Genomic DNA, 17,922 nt, shown 5'->3' with positions numbered 1-17,922 from the left:
CAGGAACAGATATAAATAGAGCTTTTTACTTGTTGTTGTCATGGTCTGTGTTTTCACTGGCTACCCCAAGCTATTTCTTCTTCAAGTCTGGTGTAAAGGGAATACATTTAAGTGAGGTTCAGTGCTGTAGTTGTGGATCATAGAGGGCATATGAAGCAATGTAAGGATTGCAGCCATTTACACCTACTGCTTAGTGGGACAAGGCATACCAAGATTAATGAAGCACTGTCCTTGCTGCTCTTCAGGCAACTGGCATTTTGCTGTAGAAGTTGCCTTTTTGGTTTTTCCTCTTTCCAATGAGGGATATATTGAAATAGCTGACAAAAATCCCCTTTATGGAACTGTCAAGTTGCACAGTCTGAGGGTGAAGCTCTTTTGTCTTTGTGCTCCCTTTCTGCCACATGCTGGTCTCACACCTTTGGAATGAAGGGCTGCTACTGTGGCCAATTCACACCAAAGCTGACACCGAACCATGGAATCACAGAATGATTTGGATTGGAAGGGGACTTAAAGATCATCTAGCTCCAACTCCCTTGCCATGGGCAGGAACACCTTCCAGAAGACCAGGTTGCCTAGATCTCCATCTAACCTGGGCTTAAACATTTCCAGGGATGGAGGGCTGGTGGGTGAGTTGGTTTGTCTGGCACATGGCATCCCTATATTGGAGAATAGTGTTCCCTGGGGTAGCAGGAATATATATTTACTATCATGTGACACACATGAGATGCATCACACATCAGGACTCTGAATTTGAGTGGTCTGTGAGGATTAAAGTGGACCAGTACATGGGGCCTGGAGAAGAGAAGGTTGTGTGGCGACCTCAGAGCAACTTTCCAGTATCTGAAGGGCCTACAGGGAGGCTGGAGAGGGACTCTGTTAGGAACTGCAGTGACAGGACATGGAGTAATGGGGAGAAATTTAGATTACATATTAGGAAGAAGTTTTTCCTAGATATTAGGAGGAAGTTTTTCCTGTGGAGACCCTGCCCCGGGTTGCCCAGGGAGGCTGTGGCTGCCCCAACCCTGGCAGTGTTCACAGCCAGGTTGGCTAAAGCCTTGAGCAGCCTGTTCTGGTGGGAGGTGTCCCTGCCCAGTACAGGATGTTGGGACTAGATGATCTCTAAAGTCCATTCCAACCCCTTAACATACTATGATACTATGATAGTACCCACTCAGCTACAGTTCCAGATTCAGAGTCAATAATGTAACAAGCCCTTTCCTCCATGACCTGACCTGGTAGCAGTGGGACTGAGCAAAGATGTTGGGAAAGTAGAATCTGATGTGTAATAATTCAGAAGTCAATAACCTCCTTAACTATCATAGACATTCAAAGCAAATGACCCAGTGTGATATTAACGCACAATTGAAGTGGGAAAACAAAAGTGTAAAGTTTAATTCACTGTTAAAATAGTTTTAAAATATTCTACATGTGGATCCCACCAGATGGTAATTTAACATTCCTTTTGAAGTGAAGGATTCAAGAAGCAATAATACCACCTTTTAGCCTTTATGAACACTATGATCTTTTAAATGTTTCTATTCTTTGACAGCTTGTCCTAGTTACCTGAGGATATGGCATGTTTCCTGGAAGGAAAATAACTATGCTATCAATCCAGATACAGCCTGGCCTTGATTTTCTCCCTGCCTCTACATTTAAAGGAATCACAGCCATAAGAAAAGTGAATTTTCTCCAATTTAATCAGGGTAGGATTTTCTCCCAAGTCAGCCTCCATTAAGCAATAATGTGGAAACAAAGTTAATTTCCCTTTCTTTGCTCTCAGACATCCATTTTACATCTATTACAGTCTGTGTGTAATAATTCATTTCCCAGATTTGATCTTCCTGTTCATTTCAAGCCAGTTCTTCCATTTTTAATATTTCCTTCAGAGAAGTGAAATGGCAGGAATGTTAAATAAATAAGTTTCTGATGTGTTACTACAAATGTTTGAGCTTTACTTTAGAGTTATTAGCAAATGAGCAGTTCCTGAGTATAATATTGTTTTACATGGAAGGACAAGTCTGAGCCACTTCTCCAGTTGTTCCATTGAGGGAACAATTCTTAGCTTAAAGCATGACTGGGGCTATAAAGTTAAAATGAAAATAATTGAAATACAAAGCACATAATTTACTAACAATTAAACTGGGATTATGAGGGCTCTATTCTGAAAAGTTTATAGCGATCAAAAATCAACTGAGATGGCTCTACCCACTTTTGTGTGAGTGTTAAGCCTCCAAGAGCCTCTCAGACAAATCTGACGAATATTTAAAGAATTGTATTCTAAGAGACAAGACACATAGGCATCTGCTACTGTTGCAATGTGGTACTATCCATTTTGAGCAACTGCCAAGTGATCTCAGCTTTGCTTAGGTAACTATACCTTAATATTCCCTAATTGTGTATTATCCCCCCTCAAGTTATATTTTTTGTTCAATTTATTTCAGTATTATATGGCCTTTACAGCCTATCACCTAAGAGTTTGTGATTTCAGTTTACATGACCACATAGAATAAAGCACTGAACAAGTTAGGAGGTTCATAAAGAGTTTCGAAGTGGATTTTAACAACCAGCCAGAGCTGGGGTTTGATGTTTGATAGATCTGCATGCAGATCTATCAAATTCAGCAGAACTACACCTATACACATCCTCTGAAAACCTAATTTGAACTTTTCATCATATGGCTCAATTTTGAGAGGACACCTTGAGCTGCTGGGGAGGACAAACACGTAGAAGGCTCCATGATACAGTAGGTCCAGACTTTCAGAGCAGTCAGTCTGATTCGTCTCATCACCACCAAAAAATCTGCTTTAAAGGGTTAAAGACCCACACAGCTCTAGATTATCATAATACCTGCATTTACCTACAACCTAAGAAAAAGTCCTCTAAGAGTGGACCTTGCAACCACTTAAAGGAGCCAACATTTCTACAGTAGGAAGAGGGATGTAGGGAATATTTGCAAGGTCACCTCCATTTTCTCCTCAAAGAATGTTTAAAGGATTGTGAAAAAAAGAGGAATTGTGGAGCTCTAGCGTGCTTATCCAGGGGGCTTATCATATTGTGTTAGCAGTTACTCATCACATTTAATTAAGATTCCTCTTTAACTGATGCAAAATATTATTAGCTCCATTCATCCCATATCAGTAAAAAGGAATAATAATGGGATGTGATCCTAACAGGAGATGATAGGAAGCTGCTAATGTGACATATATATCATGGAAGGGAAGGAGGGCTGTGACTGCCAGAGTCTGTTTTGAGGCCTGTGATGTCTTCAGTTTCACAGCCCCTTCCTGTGGATGGTATCACAGTGACAAACCTCTTCAAGGCCTCTCACAGCCAGAGCAGTGAGAATCAAAATAGACATTGGGTAGTATTTAGTTAATTGGCTTTCAGAGGAGAAGTTTGCAGAGATTCAGTGATAAGCTAGTCAAAGTAGGTCAGCTAAAGGATTTTGTAGGTCTGAATTAATTTTCTATACCTATATGGTATAGGTGACTTTTAAAATTAAGAAATCACTTGAGGATAACAAAATCAAACTCAACTACACTTCGATAGTACCCTTTGTTGCCCTTTATGATCTAGATAGAGAAAAGGCCAGTTTCAGGTTTCATCCAGAAAATGCCTGTAAAATTATCTCTTTATTTGTGATCAGAGCCGGAGGGAGGCAGGGAACAGGTGTCAGCTCTGATGTTCAGAGCACAGAACCACCTTCAACCTCTTAGAGACAAGGAACTGCATTTCTTGCTCTCTGAAGCTTTGTGTGGTTTTTTTTTTTCAAAGAGTATCCAAGCAGAAAGCTTCACCCTGTAATCATCTGACCTGGAGATTGCAGTGGGGTGGGGGCTGTGTGGAAGAGGAATAGTTGAAGCCTGTAAGCTAAACACAGGTGATGAAGAAATGAAAAAAAATATCTTTTAAGGCTATTTCTCATGTGTCCCTGATCCATTACTATGCTACCCTTTCCAAGTGGTGAAGCTCACACATTCATTCATGTTTAAAATAGACACCTCTAAAAGCACTGACTTAAATGTGTCCCTTTTTCTTTCACTACCGCTTCAAGCAGCCAATTAGTTGGTTAAAATTAGATTCTGCCTTGAAAGGCTAAAATTGATGCTTCAAGTTTCCATAGTTACTGTCTGTCTATTAATTGTGCTCAGTTAAATAGTGGGGATTCTCTTGCCTACCAGCACTGGGTTTTAGGAGTGGTACTGGCTCTTTCCTATTTGTGCACCAGCAGTAATACAACCTGTGCTCAGGTAAGGTTACCTGTGGAAGGTTTTCAGAGCTGTAGAGACTGGTACTTGGTAAACTGTTTTGTTGAGGATAAGCAGGAGGGAAGGACTGAATTCAACCCAATTCTCTTAGCAGTGCTCACTCTCCAAAATGGACACAATTAAAACCAAGCTAAGCCTGTTCAGGAAATCATGAATCACAGACTGGTTTGGGTTCAAAGGGACTTTAAAGATCATCTTGTTTCAACCCCCTGCCATGAATTCCACTAGACCAGGCTGCTCAGAGCCCCATCCAGCCTGGCTTTGAACAGTTACAGGGAGGGGACAGCCACAGCTTCTTTGGGCAACCTGTGCCAGTGCCTCAGCACCTCACAGGAAAATCTACCCCCTGATATCTAATCTAAACCTGCTGTCTGTCAGTTTGAACCCATTCCCTATTATCTGGTCACTACATAGAGATCCAGTGCTGGAACCTTTAATCCTGCCTTCTCCCCTCCCTTCAAGTAGCAGGAAATTTCCCTTCTTTGGGGAATCAATCCCAGTCAGCCAGCGAGATGGGCCTGATGCAGAAGGTGGCTGCAGTGGCTGCACACAGGAGTCCAAGCTGATCCTGTGTCACCCCATAGAAGCAGAGTGGCCTCCAGTGGCAAGAGGCGAATGGATAGATTGCACGTCTGTGCTCTTGGCCTCGGTTCAACAGCTCATCCAGCAGAGAGCGAGGGGAGGGAGGCCAGGCTGGCTGCAGGGTACTGTTACAGGCTCCAGCAGCAGCCAGGAAATGCTTCCTCCTTTTCACCTTCACAGCAGGATTTATGATGCTCTGTGAGCCTGTTGTCTTTCACATAAAAGAGCTTGTGTGTAAAAATCAAATTAGTTTGTATTTAAATTTGACAGAACACAGTAACTAAAATTGGCTTTCCATAATATAGATGGAGCAGTACACAGATCTGTTCTGTCCTGACATTCAGAGCTTTTGCTTTTGCAGTGTCTTTTGCTTTCTTTGCAATATTTCATGTCCTTATATAACAGAGGCAGCCCCCCACACACACCACCAATTAGCTGAAAGAAATTAGAATGCCACCCCCCTTGTGGTCACATCCAGAGGGAGACTGAGCCACAAACAGGCATCCCAGTTTTTAAAGATCTGCCTCGAAGTCCACATTTTTGGGGTGTCATCTAGCACTCCTAAAATCAGTCTTTAGCAGAGGGCTGGGTAGCTGCTTGCTGCTCTAGTAATTCAGTTTAGGGCATTTAAGGACATTTAATTAGGGCATTTATGCTAGATAGCACCTGCTTTGACATGAAGGCAAAGAAAAGCCTTTTCTTTGGTGGAGGTAGGGAGGGTGGCAGCAAAACCAACCCCCCACAGGTCCTCAGGGGAACATTATCCCCAGCTACTGCCCACACCACCTCTCCCTTCTGCCTTTCCAAGCACTGACGGACAGAGAAGTCCCTCCCAGCCCCAAATTCAATTTTCCTGCACTATTCACTGCTCTTTACCTTTGTCTTTGCATTCAAACAAGGGCAGAATGGCTAGTCCTTTAGCTGCCCAGGCTGTATTAGCAACATATTTATAATATGAACATAATTCGGGTATTTTTGTTTGTTAGATTTGGGTTGGGTTGGGTGTTTTGCAGTTTTCAACTATGAACTCTTAAAGATGGTCACTGTCAGCAGGCAGACATGGGGAAATGCCCAAATAAAAATACATGTATCTTTATTGCAGGACTAATCTCTCCTTAATGACTTCTTCATGCAGCACAAACATTCAGGTGCTGCATCCCCCCACCCAAGTCCAGAGTTCTGTTAGAGCTGGAAAGATGATAAGGAGCATCCTGGATGTGTTCACATGCTGTCTCAGTGATGCAGCAGATTAGCCCTCAGTTTGGTGATGAAAGGGTTAAAGCTTGTGCTTTCCAAGGCAAATTCTACTGGTGGAAGCAGGAGTGGGCACAAGGACAGCACCAGAAGGGTGTTATCTGAGAAGGTTGATATTTAGGTGGGAGGAAAAGCCTTTGTTTTTTAGTGAAAAAAGAGGTGTGCAGACACCATGCTCTGCTTCTCCAGCAGCTGCAAGAAGCCATTTCCCCTGTTGTACTCTGGCCACAGCAGGCTGTGGTAGCAAGCAAATCAAATTTTGCTTTCACATATCTCAGAATATTCTGGCAGAGCTACTTGGTAGCTGAGTCAATTACTCTAATATATGTATCCATGTAAGAATCATTTCTTATAATGAGGTAAATAATCTCTATTAAAATTAATTGTCAGTGTCGGCATGGACAGGAACCTGAGAGTGAGCTGGAAGTGACCTCTGTGCCCACCCCCTGCTTTGGGGCTGGATGCTGGAGCAGTGGGGGGGTTACAGATCTGCCACAACATATGTGCTATAATTACCCTCTTTAATAATAATACTGACTTTCAATCCAAGCACCGGATTAGAGCTGCAGGCTCCTTGGTGGGGAGAAGTTTTCATTTGGTGCAGTCCTCCCTGCCGCTGATTCATTAGTGTAGAACAGCTCAAACAGATGGGAGGGCAGAAAGTGAAAATTACATGGGATTGTTTGGCAAAGTGATAGTTAAAATGGCTCAATTTTATTCTGACTGAATCATTTCTGTCTTTCAGTTCTGTCTCTGTCATTTTATTATGCTGATGAAGGATTTTTAAATGCTTTCTTTTTTTTTTTTTTTTTTTTTTTGTGGCTTTGGGGGTTTTGATTTGTTCTGTTTTTCAGGGGGAAAAAAAAGAAAAGAAAGATTAAATGGGCATTTTAATCCCAAAAAGGCTTAGAGATGATCAGTGGAGGCAGAATGTCCGCAGAGATCCTCCAAATGACACAAAGAGGGTTTTTCAGTGCACGCTGTTTGCATTGGATGTGCTGTTTCTGAATCAGTGCAGAATGTCAGACTCTTTATCATGCTGAATATTCATTAAGCCTGCCAGAGGCAGAAGCTGCAGTCAGTACAGCATCAGTGGAGGAGGCAGGGAAGAGAGAAATCAGGTTAATGACTAGCTTTCTCTGCAATTTGCTTCCTGCTTATTGCCTGATCTCAGTTTTAAATAAATTCATTTAATTAATGTGTTTTGCTGCTTTGACCTGCGGACAGAAGGGGCTGTGATTAATGATGGGGTATTCCGAGTCTCACAGTGGCTTTAGTTGGCATGTTTTGCTGTCTAGAAAAAGAATGCTGAAAAATATTTCCTTTAAATTTAGCAATAATAGAAGTTTTGATTGAAAGCTTTTATCTAAACAATCTCTGAGTCCATGAACCACCAAATTTTTTAAGACAGGGACAAAGTGGTGAGTGGGGAGGGGTGGAACAGAATGGAACAAGCTGCTGTCTTTGCTGAGCATGTCACACAGTCAAAAATGTCTCTGCAGGGAGACAGAGCTGCACAGAAATGCTTTCCTCTTCTCCCCCTTGAGCAGGGGCACATCTGTTCTAACATGAGTTAGCCTTCTTCTGACAAAGGTTCCTTAAGAAAGCAGCAGAGGCATAGGAGGTAGAGACAATGTACATGACACTCAGGATCTCTGGGCAGTTTGCATTATGTGAAGTGAACACCACCTGTTCCTAGTAAACACCAGATTGGAGCTGTGGGGCTATACAGGGACAGGGAAAAAAACACGTGGCCTCCCCAAAAGAGAGCAAAATGTCAGTGAGAGAGAAACTGAAGGCTTAGCCCAGACCTGATGGGATATTGATTCGTGGGCTAAGTGATGACATGTTCTGTGAGGAGACATTTTGCCCCAAATTTAGAAGACATCTCAATTTCAGACTGTTTGTACCCATCACTCAACATTACCTCTCAGCTTGCATGGTTTTATAAGCTGATGAAAGGCAGCCCTTCAGTGATGTAAATTTGCAAATTCTGCATCTGAAAAGGCAGCACCTAAATCTGAGTGACAGACCTGTGCTTTGGAGGTTGGCATCAGAGGTTCACTCAAGACCTGAGCTGTACTGGTGTTATTGCAGTCATAACTGAAATGTGACCTTTTAAGGGGTGGAAATGGTGCAACCTTAACAATCAATCCGGCAGAGCTTTCTCAGGTATTTCTGAGCACAAGATGCCAATCTCTGCCTCAAGGAAAATGCCTCAAGGATTAGGGCTGAGAAAGTGGCCTCACCTTGCAAACAGTTGCACAGGATTTTTGTGGCTGTCACTGTTAAAGAGATTAGTTTCCAACTTCTTTATTTGAAATGCTCTGGCATGGTCATTAGTACAACACCCCCAAGCTATGGTGCTGCTTAGCTTGATCCTGAGGGTAGAATTCAGCTGCTTTTTCACTACCCACCTTAAAGTTAGCTGTCTAGTATAAATTCTCTGGCTGGGCTTTATCTATAAAGAGGCAAAGGTAAAATATCTCCAGCAGAGTGGAGAGGAACAGAAAATTCAGTGCATCTAAAACCAGACATTTAAGCTAGGAGGGTTGAATTGCCTTCTGAGGGTGCCTGTCTCTCTCTTTATATACTATAGCCAGAGTTAAATCAGACAGTGTAGACTGGGTGCCTATGTTTTTGGTGGCTGAATTTAGAAAAGGCATGTCATACACTGTGGATCTCCAAGAAATAAAATGTAGGTGTCTACAACTACTACAGGCTAAATTTTAGGGACACTGTTCCTTGTAGTAGGTGCCTGGGCTCCCTGCACAGTGCACAAGGAGAGTTAGGTACCTGTGAAACACCTATGTGCTGAGAGCAGGACTGCCTGGAGCATACAACTCAGGTGCTCAGCAAGGTGACACAGCTCACCTGCAACCTGCTCCCTTTCTGGGATCTTGGAGCTTATGACACCCACATAGAATCATGGAATGGTTTGGGCTTGGAAGGGACTTTAAAGCTCATCTCATTTCAACCCTCTGACATGGACAGGGACACCTTTCACTAGACCAGGTTGCTCCAAGGCCCATCCAGCCTGGCCTTGAATAGTCCCTGGGATGGGGCAGCCACAGCTTCTCTGGGCTGACTCTGTCTGACAATCAGGTCTTCTAGAGCAATTAGGGTTGTTGAACAAGTACCTGTTGACTATGATTTCTGTTTTTCAAGTCCTGTGAGAGGTAGAAGGCTGCAGCATCTGACCAGTAAATGTCTCTGGAAGAGAAAAAAAGGTAGCTATACACCATACCCTACTTCTTCCAGCTTTTAGATAGGTGATTTAAGGATATGGAGGGGTTTTTATGTGTGTAAATCTGCTTGTGCATTTCAGACAGCAGTCACTGGAGAGAAAAAGAAGTATTTTGAAAGAACCTAGAAGTCCTTTAATGCCAACTAAATATATGATCTGCTCAACAGCAGAGTCTCTGCTGCTCTGGGTTCCATTTAAAGTCTACTGAGACGCTTGTATTTCGGTGAGAGTAGGAAATGGAAGGGGTGAAAAGTTCATCTCCCATTTTAGCTTGCAGACACACAGGCGAAGAAGCATCAGGACCTGCAGGTGCAGTCTAGATTTTGGGTTCTGCTGCATGCAGGCATTTAAAAATTTAATTATTTGGTCACTGAACATGAAGACTGTCACAATCCTTCAGAATAAAGCAAAGGGGCAGTCTCCAAAGTAATCCTTTCATTTACACCAGAAACTCTGGCAAACCCTCGCTGTGTAGCTGTAGGAAGAAAAGAAATACAATGTTTTAAATGAAGTGTTTTAAATATAACTGGGAGGTTTGCTTTATTTAGATTTTCCTCTAAGTTTAATAAACAACTTTAAAGCATTAAGGAAGACCCAGAAAATATGCAAGAGAAGTACAACTAATCCTATTAGACATGAAATAGCATCTAAGTGGAAAGTTTTTGTTGTTGAATTCCCGCTGATAAGAAACAGATGAGATGTTTAAGAAAGCTTTGGAAACTTGGTAGTAAATGACATTTATCCTTGATCTGAAATGCCTAAGCATACTACATTGTTAGTACAGCTGAACTGTGACCTTCCAGACTGCCAATACAGATAAACACACATGTTATCAGGTAAGTCATGCAGAAGAGAAGTTTCCTGAGGAGACTGAAGTCCCACTCGTAGGAAATGATAGCTATTAACTCATTAGGTTCTGCTTGCCTCTGTCTTTTTGTATGTGTGCTCTCCACACAGCTGTAAGGATAATTAGTTTCCTTTGGCTTAGTGAGTATTAAGGAGTATTAAAAAGCTTAGTTTATATGGACAACAAACATATTCAGGGCTGGGAGGAAATCACACAGAAAGGCAAACAAACCCTCATAGTCTGACAGAATCCCAAATCCAGGGTGGGCATGGTGGGTTTGTTGTTCTTGGATATGTGATGTCAGATGGTTTTGTGATAAATGTGACTGACTTCATCTGGTGAGTGGATTTGCCTAGGCAGAACCAGATTAAAGGGTAGATATCCTGCTCTGAATTAGATTTTAATAATGCAGATATGTGTGTGCCCCTGATTAGTCTGGCAAGAGGTTTCATGCAGGTGATATTTGAGGAACCTTGAGGATCCCCTTGATTCTTGCACATTACTGTATTTGTGTGGTAAAATAGGTAATAGGTAATAGGAAGTTGCTGTCATTGTCTTATGGCCTGTCTCCAGCCTAACAAGTTGCTTAGAGGGCTGGAGCACCTCTCCTATAAGGAAAGGCTGAGAGAATTGTGGTTGTTCAGCCTGGAGAAGAGAAGGCTTTGGGGTGACCTAGTTGAGGCCTTACAGTGCCTGAAGGAGCCTGCAAGAAAGATGAAGAGAAACTATTTACAAGAGCTTGGAGTGACAGGACCAGGGGGAATGCCTTCCCAGTGCCAGAAAGTAGGTTTGTATTGGATGTTAGGAAGACTATAGGATGAGGTTGGATGAGACACTGGCAGAGGTTTCCCAGAGAAGTTGTGGTTGTGCCATCCCTGGAAGTGCTCAAGGCCAGGTTGGATGGAGCTCTGGGCAACCTGGGCTAGTGAAAGATGTCTGTGCTCATGGAAGGGGGGTTGGAGCTGGATGATCTTTAAGGTCCTTTCCAACCCAAACCATTCTATGGTCCTATGCTCAAATCAATTGGCACAACCACACACTGTGTTGTTTTAGCTGTGCTTGGTGGCACTGCAGTCCAGAGAGTGTTGTCATCCTGAACTCTTCAAAGTAATTTTTCTACTATTCACTGCTGCAGGGCTCTCCCCAACCAGAGCAAGGACAGGTCAAACATGATTTGAGGTCACCTTCAGCTGTTTTTTTCCTGCCAGTAACAGGAAAAGAACATTGGGTCTGGGCCAATGTTATCTGGAATGAATACTGTATGGGCTCGTTGGGAAAAAGAAAGGATTTATTCATCAAATAGTGCTTAATTTATTATGAAAGCTCACATTTATGTATTGTTGTGGAAAGACAATTGATTAATAATTTGGGAAAAGGCCAAGACACACAACATTCACCTTTGTAATTTATCATCTCAGAGAAACAAAAGAGGTATAAAGGTACCTGAGTAAAACAATTTATTAAGCAGAAATGAAAGCTGATTCATATTAATGCATTTATGATGAAAGGGCTTTCTGGGACATTGGTGTTGCTATCAGAAAACATGTAAAAAATCTGAAGTTGATAGTTAAGACTGTAGGAAATTTACAGAAAAGCTACAACTGGTGAAATAGAGGAACTTTCACATGAATAATAAAAAGATACTTGAGACTAGAGAGGTTAAGGTCACTAAAACAACACTTCAGCAGTTCCTGGAAAGAACATTGACTCAAAGTCAAAGCTTCTTCATCATTAGAGACAATCCTAGGGGGAAAGGAAGTGTACAGGCTCTTCTAGTTCTGGATTAAACATCATGTTTTAAAAACAGTCAGGTCACCTCCATGTGCTGTGGAAGTTCAAAGATGCCAAAGATTCTGTGTGTCAAACCTGTTATGTAGACGGTCTCAGAGACAGTTCCAATGTGTCATGTGCAGATATTTTCTTGGCTCTGTAACATGGATGTACGGTGTAAGTATGGAAAAGCTTAAAAAAGGAATCATGTTTCCTAGACATGTTTATTTTGCTGCCAGACAGGAGAAAGGTTGTCAAGCAGCAGAATGGGTGTTTTTAGCTTTTGAAGCAGGAGAGCCTTATGTCTGCATGTACAATATAGAGTTTGTTTCAAAAAATGGAAAATTGTACAAACAATGTTATAGAAGATGAAGAATCATTAAAGAGTAAGACATACAGGAGATGCTGTTCATTTCATGAAATAACTGCTGGAATAAATGCAGTGCTCTTCATTACTGCTACAGGGGCTCAGAGCAGTCAGGAGTTGATGTTTGTTGGCAAAATATTGGCGATTTCCCTCTATAGTTTCTGCTTTGTGTTCTTTTCCTACTCTCTTTCACCAGCAGGAGACTTAGGACTTCATGTGCCTTTGCCTCCTCTTCCAAGGCATATAGAGTCCATCTCAGCTGATTTTCCAACCCATCCTTGTATCAACACACATCCCACCTCCTTCTTTACCCCAAATGTCTTCACCACTTCAACTGGGAAGCTCTGATACGTGATGCTGAGACTTAATCAAATCAGTGGTATTGAAATGGTTTGTGTGGTATTGCAAGGATTTGCGTGTGGTGAGGGGTGTTACAAGTGTGAGAGAGGTCTCATGTTTTGATACTACACTTCTAGGGTGTAGATAAGAACATTTTCATCAGATTTGAGGGCTTTAGCATCAGTGCATAAACATTGAGCTTTCCCCTGACCACAATCCTTTAAATACTTAATTGAGATATTAAAATAGATATACTATTCCTGTTCAAAATTGGGAGCTATATAAATTACAGCAAATTTTCAAAGTTTAAGGGAAAAAAACAACCAGGTTTTAAGACTTTCTCTCACAGAGGAACCTAATGTTGTTGCATTTCATTATGCTACAAAATTGTCCTTGCCAGAGCAACATACGCAAACATTTCAATCTGATTAACTTAATCCAATCAAAAATATGGAAATAAAATTAAAATTTGCTTCACAGTGGAAGCCTAAAGCTGGGGACAGAGCTCCACTCTGTATGTGCCTGTATAAAATACTGTGATCTACACAGGATATTCTCTGAAGACCATGAATATTTCTGAGACCAGATTGTGCACCCTGATGGAAGGAGTCCTGCAGTATCTCTGCACAGGCAATTCAGTTCACTCTTGGTTTTGCTCTAGGGCTGTGTCTGCTGCTCAGCCATATTGCACACAGACAAACACACACTTTATTTGGCTCTCAGGTTCCTCTCTGGGATGCACCAACTCAGAATCTCAGAATCACAGAATGGTTCAGGTTGGAAGGGACTACAGAGTGTCATCTGGTCAAACCTCCCTGCTCAAGCAGAGTCATCCTAGAGTGCATGGCACAGGGTTGCATCCAGATGGTTCTGGAATATCTCCAGTAAGGGAGACTCCGCATGCTCTCTGGGCAATCTGTTCAAGTTCTCAGTCACTGCACAGTAAAGAAGTTCTTCCTCATGTTCAGGTGGAACTTCTGTGCATCAGTTTCTGCCTCTTTTTCTGTTGCTCAGCACCACTAAGATTCTGGCTCCAGCCTCTGTCACCTTCCCTTCAGATACTCATTCCCTTCCTGAGGAATCCTGGACACAGCAGGCAGGAGGTTTTGTTAAAATATCCCACATGGATCTGTATAATGCCAGGGATGTCTTCCCCTGTCCTGGTCACTCTTCTAACCCTGTCCCAAGAGACTTGACCCCTCAAACATACCATTTTGCTATGCAATACACATGCTTGTGTTTCCTGCTATAAAACACTAGAGTGAGCCACCTCTTATTCCACACACTTCAAACCCTAAAGAACAACTGTGTTTCAAGGCACAGCATGGGATCCAGAGCCTATGGAGCCCAGCAGTATTTGGAGTGAGTTAATACATTGCTAACACAGCTTGGCCAAGTGGTGGATAACCTCCATGCAACCAAGAGTCACTGTAGGCCACAGAGCTTTCAGATGGGAATCTGCTGCTCACTGAGTGCTTGTATTTAAAGATGCTTTAAGCTTTTCTTGCTGTTTTGACTTTTTCAGAACCTGAGGCGGGAGAGGTGTCCCCCCCAGTGGGAGCTGGAGTGAACAGCAACAGCTGGACCTTTAAATTTGGACCCGGCAATTCCAAACAAGGTGGTCCTGGTGAGTTGCCAGACAAATTCATTATCCCAGGATCTCCTGCAATCATCTCCATCCGGCAGGAGCCACCAAACAGCCAAATTGACAAAAGTGACTTCATAACCTTTGGCAAGAAGGAAGAGACCAAGAAAAAGAAGAAAAAGAAGAAGGGGAACAAGACTCAGGAGAAAAAAGAAAAGGGCAACAGCACCACTGAGAACAGTGACCAGTGAGGGGTTTATACTGAAAGAACCCACTTAGCCAGTTTTTGTAATAATGGCAGTTTTCTCCTATGTAGCAATGCCCAACTTCTTCCTACTGTTAACAAATTTCCTGTAGGAAATGAAATTCACAGTGTCTGTCTAAATTGCTTAACAGGTTTTGTCTTAAAAGCTTTATTAAGTCTGGTGTTAACTCTTTTTCTCCACTCTGGCTTGTTTTCAGAATCTAAAAAGCAGACACAAGTTTCCTTTCTCCTACGCCGAAAAGGAGACTCTTCACAGTACAGCCAGTGAGAGGTTGGACTCTGCACTGTGGTTCCTGTGAAATTCACAGTGTCTGTCTAAATTGCTTAACAGGTTTTGTCTTAAAAGCTTTATTAAGTCTGGTGTTAACTCTTTTTCTCCACTCTGGCTTGTTTTCAGAATCTAAAAAGCAGACACAAGTTTCCTTTCTCCTACGCCGAAAAGGAGACTCTTCACAGTACAGCCAGTGAGAGGTTGGACTCTGCACTGTGGTTCCTGTGCTCCTGTCTTGATGACACTTACAGGACAGGTTTAAAAGTTTTAAATGTTGTGCACCCTTTATCTGATTGGAAATATTTGTGTGCAGATGTCAGCTAGGTGATATGAGATCAGATTATAAAATGCAAGAAGAGCTGGTAAATATGCATCAGAGGAAACACCTGATGAACACAAATGTTCAAAGATGTTCAGGCTGGGGAGTAAATGTCTGAAAGGAGATGAGCAGACTTGTCAATCCTTGAGAAGTCACTGTGTGGAAATACTGAGTCCTATACATGACGTATTGTACACACTGCTTCAAATGAAACCTCACATTTACAGCTCTCTAAGACACCGTAAATTCTATCTCTTTACCAAGCAAGCCATTGGGAAAATTGTCCTTTAAAGCCCTGCATTACCCTGGCAAGGCTAGCCCTTAGAGAGTAAGAAGGGCTGGGCTGACATCCCAGGAATGTAACTGTGATGCTCTGTGTCCCTATTTCCACTCGACCATTATTTTGCACATTATGTCTCTGAAAAGGTCAGAGTTTTTCCACAACACTTATGCAAAAGAGAGAAAAAAAATTAACTATGCTATTTGTTGAGATATTTATTTATAAAGAAATATAGCTGTAAATGTTAAAGAAATATGATGCCCTTTAACCCAAACAGAAGTCAATCTAGAGCCATTATAAATTACAATTGCTGCTATTAAAGTGCTTTAGAAAACTTGCCTGAAACATCTGTATTATATCGGCCACTTGCCAATAACAGCTTTATTCTGTCGGGTGACTTGGGGGCTGCCTCTTGCATGTATTAAGAAATACAAGAATATCTTCTCTTTTTTTTTTTTGCATTAATCTGCACTTTGAATACACCTTTGCAAACAAACTGTCCTGATATGAAGAAGCAGAAGCAAACTCCTCACACAAATGGATTTACTAACCTGCTAGCTCTGTGCAGTACCTTGGTGTTACCTCCCACACGACCTTTTCTGAGTTTAGTTTTACTTTTCTATGAGATTATGAATTTCTGACCCTCCTAACACTCCTTATGTAAAATTCAAGTACTGTATGTATGCTGTATGCTCTTATAAGAATCCTGAAATATTTATTCTGTGCTTGTGTATGTGAATGTCAATGCAACTATTATTAGAGTGGACTTTAAGCTTTACCGTTGAATGTAAATTCATTCTTTCTTTTTTGTACACTTGTGACAAAGTGGAGTAGTGCTAATTTTTTAAGCCACTGTTGATTATCAGTTCTTTTGTGTATGAAACACAAGTAAACTATCTTTCTTAAACCAAGCCATGCATGCATTTTGGGATTTCTTGGTAAGAATCTGTGAAGCTAAAGTTCTGTGAATTACAAAACCTAAGGGTATAAATGGAGTCTTGAATGTGGTTGAGGATGTTGATATAAAACCAATACATGTATTTTTAAATAGAATATAGCTGATGAGGGAATTCCAAGGAGTTTTCTACATTACTGTACATTCACAGAATAAAGCTCAAGTGTCGTGTTAATTGGAACTGTGTAAGAAACTACATAGCTCTGAGATCTCTAACAGGCCCTTTAATCTAGGATCAAAGAGAACAACTGGATTTCTTGAGACATGTCCTGGATGTTTTAAGTTTCCAAACTGCTGACAGTTCAGAATAGAACAATTCCTATTCCTTTTTAAGAACCTGCAGCAAGTCTTAAAACATCACAGAAAAGCTCTAATAAAAGAATTCATATCTCAAAGCATGAACCACCAATGGCCTCATGTGGTCTATTTAGAGTTTTCTTTTGCTGCCAGTCTTGTTTTACTGGCAATAAAAAGGTGCTACTTGAGAAAGAGAATCCTTGATTCAGTTTTAAAGGCTAGACAAGAGGAAAAAACTTATGATTTGGGGAGGAAACAGTACTTTTATGCAAATGTGCTATGCAAGTACATTTAGATGTGTTTTTTTACTTGGTGACTAATCCAAGAGCTCCCAAAACGTTCATAAATTGGAGTCACAGTGGTAGCTTAAACACACAGAAAGATACTGTTGTTTTGTACTCATCATGAAGTAGTTCTCCTCAATGCATCTGGCAAAAATCCAGCACAAAGATTGAACTCTTACAGGAATCTTTAACATTTGATTATTTTTAGATTTTAATTGACTATTTGTTTTTCTTTTGAGTGCTTGCATTTTCCTCTGTGCAAGCCAGTCTGACTCCTTCCTTCTTCATCAGTGGTCATGCAGAGCTGATTTTTCAAGACTTGTTTCTATCAGAATGAACCAGGAGCTGCAGTATGTCTCCAATTTGCTGGTTTTAACACAAAATTACATATGCCAATGCTGCCTTTGATGCAGGTGCTTACTACAGGAGGACTGTATGCTTAGATGCCTTGGGAGATAAAAGCAGAATATGTGAAGATAAGCATTCCAGTACGGAGAGCTGATAGAGCAGAGAAAAATCTCTCAGAGGAGAGGAGATGCTCTTGCTGGAATTGTTTAAAAAGAGGCTGAATTGCACTGCTAGTATACACATTCCACAAATTCATTGTGTTTTGAGAAGGCTGAATCAGGCACCTCACCAGATTTTAAATGGATTTTTTCATATCTGAACTCTCTAGTCCAACTGGAATGCTGAGATGTTTGCAGTGAAACTAATATACAAATTATACCATCCTTGATTTTGGTTGTCCAGGAGGAGGAGAAACCCTTGGCAAGAAGCATGTTTGGAAGCCTGGGGATGGGTGGGGAAACAATTTCCACATTGTACCACAGTTTTAGGGGGTCACTGTTTTAAAACCACACAACAATGGGAATTGAGAACCAGAGGGGACCAAGATCAGCATGAATTAAGAAAAAAATGTTTCTTTTATCCTCCTGCTGACAATGAAAGGAGCAAGACAAAATACACTGCAGAAGTTGTTAATAAGGAAATGA

General features: G+C 41.5%; 1 protein-coding gene across 1 annotated transcript in view; it reads left to right on the top strand.

Moving 5' to 3' along the window:
- The window catches only part of LOC103799466 (protocadherin alpha-C2-like), a 44,928-nt gene extending 30,418 nt beyond the window's left edge, over nucleotides 1–14,510 (top strand). The window contains 1 exon segment of the mRNA XM_009071789.1: nucleotides 14,200–14,510. Coding sequence (XP_009070037.1) covers nucleotides 14,200–14,510 — 311 coding nt within the window.
- Nucleotides 14,511–17,922: the final 3,412 nt, after the last annotated feature.

This window comes from Acanthisitta chloris, unplaced genomic scaffold (assembly GCF_000695815.1).
Source record: "Acanthisitta chloris isolate BGI_N310 unplaced genomic scaffold, ASM69581v1 scaffold13113, whole genome shotgun sequence".
NCBI lineage: Eukaryota > Metazoa > Chordata > Aves > Passeriformes > Acanthisittidae > Acanthisitta > Acanthisitta chloris.
This window is presented reverse-complemented; position numbering and strand designations above follow the sequence as displayed.